The 14,084-nt window shown below is 44.4% G+C and overlaps 1 protein-coding gene across 1 annotated transcript; it reads right to left on the bottom strand.

Moving 5' to 3' along the window:
• Positions 1-6,858: 6,858 nt before the first annotated feature.
• On the bottom strand, positions 6,859-13,228 carry LOC131284850 (ubiquitin carboxyl-terminal hydrolase 20). Its single transcript, XM_058313709.1, is given in 5 exon segments — positions 6,859-7,788; positions 8,441-9,044; positions 9,179-9,881; positions 9,964-12,242; positions 12,804-13,228. Coding segments are annotated over 5 exon segments (4,443 nt in total). The 5' UTR covers positions 12,870-13,228; the 3' UTR covers positions 6,859-6,997.
• Between the last annotated feature and the right edge of the window lie 856 nt (positions 13,229-14,084).

Here is a 14,084-nt window from a genome sequence, read left to right as displayed (position 1 = left end):
CGATTACACCCGGACACTGGCAGTGGCACGTAGGCCACTGGGCGACTCCACCGGGACACACTTTTATATGTAAGAGGGTACACTTTTACTGTTTAGTCGTGCCGTTTGGGGCCTACAGTTTCTCAACGTTGTAAGTAAGGAATTTTTCACGGTGTTCCAACAATTGACAACCGTGGTATTACACGAAATGGACCAGAGTGTATCTCGCGGTTAGTGAAAACCAAGCGCATATTACACCGTCCAATATGGTTGTGTTGAACGTGAGCGTTTCTCTTGTTCACATACACCCACACAAACACACATATTTTTTTAATTTTTCTTATTGCTCTATCTTTCTCTCTTTCTCTTTTGCTTTACCAGCTTATTGCGAGAAAGAAAGAGAGCATGCCGATGCTCAGCGAGCGTTTACTAAACACGATTACTAAACAAAGAGCTATCTTGAGAAGTTTCGAATTCGTTTCTACTCTCATATTTCTTCATGGCGTACCCCATTTGCTAGAAGGGTACTTCCACGCGGGATGGACAAGCTGATCCAGAGAGTAGTTTGAAATGATTGTAAAGAGGACACAGTGCTGGTTAAAATATTACAACACCCAGGATATGAACAGAACTATCGTTCACACCCTTCCAAACGCTGTGCAGGCAAGTTTGATTCTATGTTGCAAACAAGCAAGTATAATAATAGTTTTGTAACTGTAATGATAACATTCTGTTATCAACCGCCTTAAAATTGATAACACACGAACGTACAGGTCAATAATCATACAGGTGTGTTTATCAACAACAACAACTACACACACAAACACCATAAAAAAAAAACTTCCGAACTAAATTCAATGAATGATTCAATTGCATGTGAGCTCATTGGTTTTCCATGCAGTTTTAGATGATGGGCAGGTGACTGGTCATTGCAGAAGACAAGAAAAATAAGATGCTAGATTATCATAAAAATGTACACTCATTTGAACCGGAAAATCGATGTGAAATAGGAACAAATGTTCCAATCGCTCCCACGGACAAAGAGATGACAGTAATGAAATCGACACAGTGAGAGAGATGAAGAGACAAGAGAAAATAACGTAACTTTCTAAATAAAGTGAAAAACAAACGGCGAGCGAGAGTAGTAAATGAGATTTGATGAACATCATCCTGCTGTGTGTGCTGTTCAGAAAAATTAAAAATATGAGTAAAAGAAGTTTTTAAAAAATTCCGAGTGAATTGCAAACATTTTATTAACGTCCGTGCAGTATTTTATTTATATTCGTGAAATTGTTTTATTATTTTTATGTGAAGTGTTATTTATTATCTTAGGCTTGAACAATACTGCAGACAGCTCCCAAATGAACTTCCCAAATAAGCATTTCAGCAAAGCAATAAGCAGCAAGTGATTAAATATTTGCAACTTTAGAACTAAAATGCTCGATGGGAACATAAAATATATTTTAAATTGAGTTGCACAACAAATGAGCACAATATAAAAAAAAAATCTCAAACAAAATTGTTTACTCTAGGCCACCTTGCTGAATCTGTTTCTGATCAATACGTATTTGTAAACAAGTCACGCTTTTATTACGCATCGAAGGAAATAACAAGATACCGGTTCGATTTTCGAGGTCAAGGGGTGGATGCGTCAAAGAATAGTTTACTCCAATTGATAAAAGGAAATTTATGAGAATGGAAAATTTTAATTCTAGTATTAAAGGATTCAAAGGTGTTTGGAAATGTAACAAATCCGTTCAAAACATCGTAATTATTATTGATCTGCGAGTGTTTTATTTATATTCCAAACGCCAGCAGAATCGACACGCAACATTATTCAATTAACAACTAGGTTAATCGTTTTAAGTAGCTTAATCATTCACCTATCAGAACGCTCATGAATGATTTTCTATCTATTATAAAGCTATCAAGTTAGATTTTTGTTGATTCACTCTATTCTGAACACAGTTTTATTCATAATTTCGTATAATCGTACACATGAAAAAGGCATCAAGCATTGAACGAGCTGTCGTAAAAGGTGTCATGTCAGCGAAGAAAAACATGAATGAGACTCTGCTGGTTGTAGCTGCATCTGTTTACGTGCTTCAAACTTTCCACCACACCTCTCTCTTCCGTTCCACAACCATCTTCCCGTCTTCTTTGTCCAGCATCATGGCCACGTGTTTCCATAGTGTGTGTTCCAACCGGTTCCGTACAGCTGGTTCGTATTTATTAACCCTAATATCTATGACCCACGGCGCACCGGTAGCGTGAGGAAACACCACACCACAAGGTGGGATCGAATCTCGAGTCTTGGCACCATCCGGTATTACGAACGATTTACCACCGATCTATACTATACTGTCTTTCGGTCATCGAAACACTCTTCTGAGAGTTCTCTTCTTCTTCCTTGTCCTACTAGGGGATGTCGTGCCACAAAAAAAATATCTATTACTTCCAGCTAGCTATGAAACATTACACCGTTTGTACACCATCATTGACATTTCTGAACAAAAAGAAAAATAAATTACAGGCCACACAACTTTGATTCTAATTATTATGTAACTGCATTGATGCTATCATACTGGATGATATGTAAAATGTAAAATAAATGTGTGTGCCCATGCATACCTTGAGTGCCGTTTTGACGCATATTTGCTTTTTCTCTACGATTGAGTGAATCGTTACTTACAAACTTATTGTGATAGTGGTCGCTTAGCGGTGAGTATTAATTGTATTTATCAAGTGAAACAGCGTCGGACAAAGATTCTGAAATATTCATTTTTCATTTTCCCGCTTATTCGGTGCAACCGAACACACCGGTCCTACACACCGACCCGGACTACCAGAAGACTGTTTCCCTTTGTGTACGAGGATAGTCAGTCCTCTCGTATAGGGGAGGGTCCGGTCTCGAGTGGGATTCGAACCCACGGCGTCGAGGTGGAGAGCCTGTGCGCTCATGGGTCGATTTTCTAACCGGCGCTACCGATCGGCTGTTGCTGAGCCCCAGTGACCCTCGTCTATCAAATTCAAGCCAATCCTGCCCATGCTATGCGCTTAGTTTCAGCTTTCAGCGTTAAATCTGACAACTACTAGCCGACACGGTACGGTGTGCTCAGTAACGGGCAGCTGCAGTACCGCCGACCAGCGCAGTCGAGGTATATGGTGCCGCTCTATCATTAGTGCATTCTTCCGAGCATTAGAGGCCGTCAAAAGATTTAACCTTCTGCTTCGAGCAGTAGAACCTGCTAAAGAACACTCTACAGCACTACGTAGGACTTAAAAAACACAAATAAATGTCTTGTAGAGCTGTTGTCTGCAACTGTATCAAAATTTGGATTTTTTGGATGGATTTGCTTCCACATGTTGTATGGTTGTTTGTGTTCCACATTTCCGTGCCTCAATGTTGAAAACTGTAGTAACCGGCAGTGATTACCAAGGAAGATGAAGATTGTCATTTAAAAATTTGAAATAAGATAGGTGTTTAACTGATCCCATCGTCGATCATGTGAGTAAAAATTTAACAAATAGCTAATTCGTGTTTGAGTCACGTTACATAATGACACATTTTCTGATGGCTTTTACAAATTCATGTAAGTAGGTATATAGGAAGAATTGAGCTCTACAATTTTTTGGTCGTAGACATTAGGGTTAATATGCAAACAGTGCGTGTACCATTCGCTTGACAATCCATCTTCAGGAACACGCACACTTGCATGATCGCCTAACGGAAACGGCAAATTCACCATGCACACGTTCGTTAAGGTTCCACAACGGCCTCAAACGACCTCGATAGATCCAGAACAGCGTAGAATATGATGAGAAAAATACTTTTAACAATGGAAGTATAGACATAATACGGGTCTACCATAGTCGAAGATAATAGCATAAATTGGACGATTGGATAATTTTGCGATAGATATCTCTGAAGTCATTTTGGCGAAGCGGTCACTTCCTGCTTTTTGTGCAACCTTTCTCTTATAGCACGGAGTGTCTAGTTGTACGCCATAGGAATCACCTACCTGTTGGTTGACGATGCCTCAGCAGCAGCAAATTTTCACAAAACACGAGCCATTTTATAGAACCATTCGTAAATGATATTGAACCACGTAGGCCTCTGCTAACTATTTGTGAAACTAAGTTTCTACGCCACGTCTAACACCGAACTCCCGAAAGTTTACGCAAGGTGAAAACAAAAACTTAGTAGTTGATGTTATCTACGTTTGTAGAAATTATCAAACTACCCCGAAAACATAAACGAAATTTACACGATACAGTGCGTAATGAAAGCACCTCCGATCCTGACGGACACGCGTCCACGAATGGTACCGCGAAGGAAAGAAAGATGGTGATGAGACACCGGTTTTGTTAGTGGTGTTGGTTGAGGGCACGTTGTGCTATGGCAACGACCGTCGTCGCAAACCGGCAGCAGCGTTTTCGCCTACTGCTTCCGCGGCCAACTTGTCTGTCACTTTTTTATCTGCACTCTAGCGCCATCACAGTGCTTATCGGAAAACAGCAGCACGAAGCTGGATAGTAAAACTTATGTTTTCTATTGTTGATTAACATTGTGCAGTTCCATTCCACTTTTCCGGTATTAAGACATATGACGCTTATAGCTTCTATCCCAAGTTTAAACGTTTATATGTTTCGCGCGTTCTCACGGTCAGCACTGCAACCACCGTTTGAGGTTTAGCCAAAGTAAGTAAGTACAACTTGATGTTACTTTAACAGGGATTTTATCATCATTATACTGATAATATTTATAAAGTTTGGAATACCGACAAAATGCTTTGCATTGAAGGTACCGGCAAGCTGTAACCAAAGTTTAAAAACTGTTAAAAGAAGAAGTGTTGTCTTAGACCAATTTTAAGTTTGATAATTTAAACTAAACCACACACACTCAGGAAATTTAATCTTTGTGTCTAATATGACTATATCGAATTTGCTGAAATTATGCTAGAACAGTACAGTACAGGATGAAGGCGCTACTTGATCTCTATCTACCCATATCATTAACATATTACTCAAAATGCATTTTGATATGCAGTAGACTAATGCCGTTTGCCCTAATTGTGGAAAAGATGGGAATAGAAGGCGGACAAAATGAGTATTTCTAGCCTACGTGACTTCAACCATGTATGAGCCGTTGCCACCAGGCGAATACGTTGCCCTCATATTTGGTTAAGACCAATCCCAAAAGTCTTGCAGCTGTTAAATGCAGTACAGCCAGTGCTCTTGAATGTAAAGAAATGGGTAAATAACATGAATTTAATTTAACTGAATAATTGGCAAATCTAGTTTAAAACTGAGTAAGTAGCAAATCCGAAAAAATGGAGAAAAAATCGTCAAAAGCTTCAATCCATGTTTAGTTGAATTTTATTTAAAAAAAAAAGAAGCAAAATCTTTTCCTTAATTTCCGTATAACGTTGAAATACTTCATAATTCAACACACCGATAAACTCTTAGCTCGATACATAGATTATTTACTCTATCTATTTTAGCAATTTTATGACACATGTTAGAATTTTTGCTGTGTATGGGAACCATTAAAACCCACATTTAAATTTGTCAGATGTATTCGGATAGTAAAATAATGAATTGGGAACACAGTTTAAGCATTGCATTTTTCTTTGGAATTGGTAAACTTGAAGTTTAGAGCTGTGTTTTACTTTTATTATTACTTGCAAACGTCTGGAACATAAAAACTCAGCTCACCGCCAGAAATAACAGTATCTTTTATTCTATAAAATAATTGCCCCCGTCCCATGATTTTTGCCCGGAATTTCACACTGATGCCTCGCAACGATTGGGGTCATACCAAATGCACCACAACCCAAACCGTCGACCGGGGTGTGCTTGACGATTCCTAAACTACCCTCAACCGAGCGTGTGCGGCTAACACCTTCACGAAATGCTATCTACGATCCAATCAAGTACAGTTTCTGTCCCGTTTCCCGATCAATGACCCTCGCCGAAGAGACGAAAAAAAGCATCACAAGCACGAAATCACCATCTAAATGTGTTGTCATTCCATACCGCATAATGGAGAAAGAAGCAAAAAATTGACCCCGGCTGTAAATTGGTTGCGTTCAGTTCAAGCAAATTACGCGTTTTAGAGATGCCAAGGTTATCTTAGAACACATTGCCTGTAATATCAGGGTCCTCCAAAGAATATATTTGTTTTACTATGGATAGTAATGGATCCTATTTTGTTTTTAATTCCAGTATCGTCCACAGGAAAACGATTTGGTTTATGTTGTCTAATTTTACAACGTGCTGATTCTTCGCAAAACTCTGTTTCGCGTTTTTGGCGTCAAACATTCCATATCGATTGCTTGTTGTCATTTTCTTCAACGCTCACGTTTTTACTTTTACTAAGTTTTCTTTTACAAACATAACTTTAACACTAAATATTCGACCATTGCCATGAACAAAACACCATAGATAAATTCTACAATTTAATCAAAATAATTTACAGATTACGTGCAGGCAAAACGGCCGTTCCGTTGAGTTCGTATTCAATGGTGAATATGCATTTTAAAAAATCTATGTTTTCTATTATTAGCTGGCAAATCCACACAAAGAAATACGATAAACAACCGATACCCAGAAATCATAAATATCAAGACTCTGTCCTCGATCGTCGTAATCACATTCTGCTCTCTACATTATGTGCTTTCTTTTCATTTTTCTGTCCATATTCTACTGTTAATCGACTTTTTTATACCCTGCGCCACGTACTGGTACACACTATCAAAAACATTCAATGTTCAAGCATTAAAACAAGACAAAACTAAGCTAATTTTAACGAGCACTGAAAAACTGGTAGTGGAAAATTATTCTTTTTAAACTGAGAAAAATCAACTCATTAGAAATTGCCGACAACTACCAACAGAAAAAAAACATTGTAAACATAAACGCAACTACACAACTGTTATGTCTCTGCCCAGATGCTCCCGTATCGCTTTCTAACCGTTTATCGAAACGAAGGAAAGCGGAAACGGCGCAACCGATCTCATTTGACACCCTCGCTATTGCTTTGGTGCGTCTCGCTCACGCCATTGATGGCCAGTGGAACCACGGACCCACTTTCACTCGTGCCACCGACCAGACCGTCACTGTCCGTCAAGCCATTGCGAGACGATCGCGAACCGGAACCAGCCCGAGCCAACTTCTTCATATATTTTATCTTCAGTTTACGCCGACCGAATGACATCGTTTCACCACTTCCTTCTCGAGCGCCATTCTTGTCAAGCACTGGTGACGGTTCCGAAGCGTTGATCGTCCCATGGCGGCTGTGATGATTGTGGTGGTGATGATGGTGAGCTCCTTTACGACCGGAATGCTGCTGGTTCGCTTTGGCACTGGATGACGGGTCGATTGAGCTGGATCCTCCACTGGTGGTGGTGCCACCCGTCGTTGTTGCTTTGCTGTCATTGGTCACTAATCCGGACAACCAGTCAGAGCCAATTGAGCTGGATCCTCCACTACTGGTGGTGCCACCCGTCGTTGTTGCTTTGCTGTCATTATCGTCTTTGTCGTGACCTACCGGCTTGTGATTGCCGAAATGTTTGCGCCTCGGACCAGCACTCAAGGTCACTAATCCTAATAACCATTCAGCATTTTCTGCATCCGTACCGAATGAAGGCGTAGACGCCGAGTTAGCCATGCTACCAGCTGTAGAGGAGCGTCCGTTTATCGCACTCGAAGCGGACGATGCTGAGTAGTGTGAGAAGGATTCGGTTCGAGGAAGGTGCCCGTTGTCTGGTCCGTTTGAAAAATCGATCGAGGCGCTTTGATATTTTCCTGTCGGAATGGTATATAATAGAATTGAAACATTAATTAACTTGCTCACATCTGGTCATACGAGTGCATACAAAAAATATTAGAACTATAGTAGGTAAAAACCAAGCTGTTTTGTAACCGCGTATACTTCCGAAAGTTCGTTTTACCATTAGTGTAGTTATTTTCCCCTTTTATAATATATTGTTTTGTTTTCGATATCGGAATAACGTTAATACTGAAGCATGAATGTTTCTTGTTGATGGTAGTGAATAACAGCTTTTTTTGATTCAGACTGAACAATCGTCAGGACAATTTGAATATTTTAGTTACTCTCTTGTGATTTAAAACGTTATATAATAGTCTAAGATCAATTATTTTTAATTACTCTTCTTCTTCTTTTTCTTGGCGTAACGACCACTTGGTCATGCCTGCCCGTTAAGGGCTTACGAGACTTGTTTCCCTGTTGTACGTGGATAGTCAGTCCTCTCGTACAGGGGAGGGTCCGTTTAATTACTCTTATGGAATTCGATTTCCTGTTTGCATTCCTAAATGAGATTCGATTATACGGGATTGAAATCTCTTTGGCGACTAGTAACTCTTTTAGCCACTCTTGGGAGCTTTTTCGTGGCTCCTTCGTTTTCTATGACGCTCTCGTAACGATCAACATCCTTACCTTCCGGTCCGAAGAATCCATTCGCCTTCATCATACCACCCTTGTGCTTGCGGTCCTTTTTAGTGCCAATTTCCAAATGTTCCACTCCCTGTACCGCAGAAGCCATGTTCGACCCAGTATCGCCGTTCGTAAGTGAACGTTGCTGTTGCTGTTGCCGGCGTTTCAACGCACCCGTCGCCGAAGTGATTATTTTGCTTTCATCCCGACGTGATGAGCTTCCGGAGCTCATCTTCCGGGAGTGTGATGATTTTCGCTTTGGTCCGGCTAGCTTGCTCGAAGAATTTGGTTCATCATTACCGCTACTAGCGTTGCCGCCATCATCACCATCATCATCATTATCACCATTGTTGCCAGCGTTTTCATCTCCACCATCGTCATCATCTTCGTCGTCATCACAGTAAGCATCCGTATCCTCAAAGGAAACACTCTTATGGGGCCGCGTGACAATTGTTGGAGCAAGTGGTTGCTGTGGGGTCGGTATAGGTTCAGTTATGGTAACTTCTATGGCCGAATCGCGATCCACTTGATTCACAGACGTAGGGGTGCGGACCACATTTTGCGTCAGGCCTTCTTCTGGGACTTCCATCGACTCGGAGGCACGATCCTGTAATACAACCGGTATAATTAATACTCAATGTTTTAGATTGGCGCAAAACCTCACCCACTGAAGAACTTCTCTTGCGGCGTAGGCAAACCATTTTCGAGGCCCTAGACATGACATCTACGTTTGTTGTTTACCTGTTTGAGTTGCTTGATCTGCTGTTGGTGCTGATGCTGATGCAATCGGATATATTCGTCCACATGGCCTGCGACGGAGGTCGGCGGTGGAACCGGATTGCCCTGAAGTACAATCTCTGGGCCACCGCCGTAGATGCCGTGGAAAAAGTGCCACAGACTGGCGTTGATCTGCGCGTAGTCGGAGAATGACCGAACGTTACGCAGCGGAACACTTGTGTCTCCCTGCACGACTATCGTCTTATTGTTGATCGGCCCAGGGTCTTCGGTTGTAAGTCCACGGGCAAAGAGTTGCCACTGCCGGAACCAGGCCATTGAAATCGCGTAGATCGTGGTCGGGGTATCGTTGAACTGCAGGAGAAGCACAAGTGTAAAAGCAAACGTTACATTCAACACCTCCTACGTGCCTGCTTCCTTGGTTTATCGTATACTTACCTGAAACTCATCGTTGTAAGCAGTGAAAGTTTCCAGCTCGTATCGCTGCCGCCGGGACAGCGTTTCGGCCGCCTTCTTGCAGATGTGGCACGGAAAAATGTGGTTGCACACAGGGCCTCCGCCAAACTTTTTGTAGAGAAAATCCCACAGCGCCTGAGGGAATGGCACAACCAGTTTGGAAAAATGCGACGCCTTGTTAGGCGGGAATGCACCGTGCGGGCAAAGTAGCGTCCAGTTATCGATCGGACCCGGCTCAGCAAAGGTGTTGAAGCTGTAAAATGAATCCAAGGAAAAAACGGAATAGACGGTTAGCATTCAATTCATCCATGGGTTTTTGGCGCAGTTGAACTTACCGATGTAACCAGTTTCGAGACACGTAGAAGCGTATGTCCGAAGCGTGTTCCTGCATCGTCAGTAGGTTGCTTGCTTGCGCCCGCACCGTCGCCATCTTGGCGTTGTTCTTCCGATAGAACAACACGTACGCCTCACAGCTTTGAACGTACTCGGGCGTAACCTGCGTTACAAGTTGATCGTCGAACTCGAACCACTTGCCCGTCGGATCATGTTTCGCAAAGCTCGTGTAGTGGCCTCCACCGACCGTCCCGTGGTGACAGATTACCGCGCAAAGATCGTACGATGTCACCTCGGACTTGCAGTCTTTGTGCAAGTACGGTCGCATATCAAGCCCGTACAGTGGAAAATGCACTGGACTGGAAATCTTCGAGCTGTAGGACAGATCGTGCCGGAACCGCTTAAGATGTACACACAGCATCTCCGGCAGGGCGAGCACGCGCGAATACTTAACACCGTTACGCAGCTTGTTGCACCGCTCGCAGCTATACATGTTGTCGCCCTTCAGCTCGTCGGCGCTAAAAAACGCGGCCATGCAGTCGTGCAGCGTTACGGCCGGTCCCCAGAACCACGACCGTACCCAGCTCCAGAAGGGTGAATTCCAAAACCACCACAACCAGCTATCACCATTGACCATCGGATAGACGGCGTCCGAGCAGTTGATGCCACCGTTACTGCTATTTCCGCCGCTTCCGCCATTGTTCGCACTGTTCGGCCCACCGCCGAGGTTGCTACCAGCTCCTCCACCTCCGCCCGAAATGCTGCTACCCGCGGACGATACATTCGATCCTGAAGCTGATCCGTTACCCATGCCCGTGTGTGTTTGGTGTAGCACCGCCAGGTGGTCCTTGCCTGGGATGGGCAGTGAAAGGTCCTGGAATGTTTCCTCCCGCGTCGATACTCGATCACACGTGAGACACTGTACGGAGGACAACAGCTTTCCATCGAAAATATCACTGATGATCGAACGCTGCGGGAGTTTTTCTTTCGATTCCGACGTTTCGCTGCTTCCTCCTTCACCGCCACCGCCACCGCCGCCTCCACCAGGTGATCCAGAGTTGGGTATATTAGAGCTTCCGGCAGCGATCGTAGATGAAACGCTGCTTGCATTCGAACGATTGCTTCCGACGGGTGATTGCTGTCTGATACCGGAGGATTCGCTGCGGAGCTGTCGCGATCCCGACCCAACCATCCTTTGGTTTACCGTATTTCCCGGTGAACTAGACGAACGAGGGGTTAGCTGACGGAAACGCTTACTGGCTGCAGAAATCGTTGGAGACAGTGGATCGTCTGAGAGACTTGATCGCTCGGAAACACCACTGTCACACGTTTCATACTCTCCCTCCGACTGTGACGGCGAAGGCGATGGGCACGGTGAAGGCCGATCGTCGGATTGAGGCTCCAGTTCGTCATCGTGTCCTACCCCGGGGGTTAATACGTCCGGTGGCGGTGGTGCGATCACTTCTTTCAGCTCCTCGTGCAGCTGGTCCATGAAGCAGCGCAGGAACTCTTGCGTGTCGTGCTGCTGATAGCCGCGGAACATCGGATGCACGATGCGAATGCCACACAGGATTCCGCTCGGTACAACGTACCGTCGATTCTTGCACCACATTTCGCGGATCAGCTTATGGTAGTGTTTGGAGAGCCCGGGTTTGGTGATGGCTGGATTCGTACCACCGAGCAGATCCGTCTCCAGTATGGCACCACAGTCGAGAAAGAAACCCGTTAGCGGTGGGCTGTTGCTGAGTGCCTGCAGCGCTGCGTTCATGTAGCACGTATTAGCGAGGTTCTGCAGCCCCACCAGCCCATTCCACTTGCCGTGCCGCTCAAAGTCGTCCTCATCACCACTGCTATCACAGGAGTCGCCGGTGGAGGCAGCGTAACCGGCCGCTGCTGCAGCAGCCGCCGCCCCGGACATGAGCTTATCGGCGTGCACAACCAGCTTGTCGTTGTTGACCGACGAGTAGCGGCTGGTGTCACTCGAGTCATTGCTTACCACCGACGTGCGCCGATGGTGCTGGTGGTAATGATGGTGATGTTGCTGCTGCTGCGCCTGCTGCTGGTGATGCGATTGCTTGGTGAGAAATAATTCCGATTCACAGAGATAGCACCAAACGCGCTGGGAAGAAAGATTCATGTGAATGCAGTGAGCCCGGTTCGATTGAAAGTGGATGGTGCTGTGGTCCTTGTACTGCTCGGAGCACCCAATGTGCAGGCAGTTTTTTTGCAGACATATCCACAGGTTTGGACCATTCGTCTCACAGTCCGAGCACGATTCATCCTAAAACAAGGAACAAGAAATTATCATAATTACTATCCCGAAAATAGTGAAAGAACCCTACGACGAAGTAAAGAAATTTCCTGTTCTGCAATCTTAACCTCTAAGGAGTCCCGATGTCAGAGGTTTGGTTAAAAAAAAACTAACAGTATGTGGCCAACGGTGAATCGTCAAATTAGCGATGCAGGAAAGGGAGAAACGCGTGAGTCGCATTAACGCTGCTTAACATTTTTTGTTTTGTTTTGCGGGGTGATTCGCATCTTCAAACTTAGCTTGCGTTCGATTGCGGTTACCCCGGGTTTTTAGGAGACTATTGAACGTTCCATTCGACACACAGCACCTCCCGTCATGTTCGTTGCAAATATCGATTTCCTGGTTGAGGGCAAAAAGGGGCACTACCTTGAGGGCTACTACCGGACGGAACCCGTGTATAAAACCTCTTTTCAGAAATGACATCAAACCTTTGTTTACTACGTTAACGTCGTCGATCAAGGCAACTGCAACAGTAGAAAAAAATCTTCCCCACCTTTCTTTTGGGTACAAATGATGGCAAAAACAGCATACCTTCTTGAGCTTGCACAACTCCACCAACGATAGCTGTACGACGTTGTGCAGGTGAGTGCACTTCATTGCTGCAGTTTCTGGGCCACCACGGCGGTCGGCCCTTGCAATCGCGCTGTACCGTGGTAGGAGGGCCGACGTCCGTTGGCTATGCTCGCATCCAACACTTGCATTCACAATCTACCCTCACTGCCAACAGATGCTTTTACGACGGATTGCTATCGTCAACTCTCTGTGGTGGCATGCACTGACTGCTGGTATCTTTCAGGAGGGTGCAGCTGCTGCTGCTCGCGGTCGCTCTTCGGGGCTTCGATTCGGTCCAACGAGTTGCTTATGTAACGCGGTGGCTTGTGGTCGTCCTACCACCGCCTGCTCCATACGGACACTCGAAACAGTGTATGATCCTGTGTAGGGCTTACGAAACATAACATAACACAAATCCCGCGAACACAAGCACCAATAGAACGCAGGTAGTTAGGCTAATGCACTGGCTGAGGCACTGGAACGATGGCCTTACCCCGAATGTTTTACATTAATGACAAAGTAACGATTAAATCCACTTCCATTACTACGGGTGACCTGCACGAAACGTAGTGTCCCCTTATCAGGTAGCGAGCAGGTTACTTGCTTGTGAAATCACGTGTACCAGGTATTTACGATGGCACGATAAACATCCGTATCGTTTTGAAAGGAAGTGCACTTATGTCCTTACATCGATGCTAGCAAATCTATTGGACTATCGGGAAACAACAATACACAAACAGGGACTGGCAGACAGAAAGGCAACAAATCTGGGTTTTTTTTTTCTTTGCTTGTCGATGCGGAATGTGACGTTTAGGTCTGTGGCAACCTGGGTGATGTTTTGCTGGACAGTGATTTGGTCCTAGTGAATTAATGAACTGCCAGCGACTATTTTACAGCAGCCATGCACAAGCCACTGGCAATTCTTCGCTCGTCATACTTCATCCAGCGAGAAACACTACAGCATTGTTGCGCAAACAAGGCACGCTTTTTAGGTTGACCGGGGCCCTATTTGCCAAAGCATAGCCAGTTGTATCAATGGTAACACTTGTGTACACAAAAGAACAAATTTTCAAGTGAATTCTCTAAAAAAACACGCGCACGATAAACGACGATTCATAAAGAAAACATTGGGAATGCACGAGAAAAGAATTGTTGTCCGCAGTCCGCGAGCTGACCGTGCAAAATTGATAAATTATGACGAAGTTCGATTTTTCGCCTTCTTCACTAGTGTTGGCAGACTTGACGGATTCTAAAAGGTTG

This window comes from Anopheles ziemanni, chromosome 3, assembly GCF_943734765.1.
Source record: "Anopheles ziemanni chromosome 3, idAnoZiCoDA_A2_x.2, whole genome shotgun sequence".
Taxonomy (NCBI): Eukaryota; Metazoa; Arthropoda; class Insecta; order Diptera; family Culicidae; genus Anopheles; species Anopheles ziemanni.
This window is presented reverse-complemented; position numbering and strand designations above follow the sequence as displayed.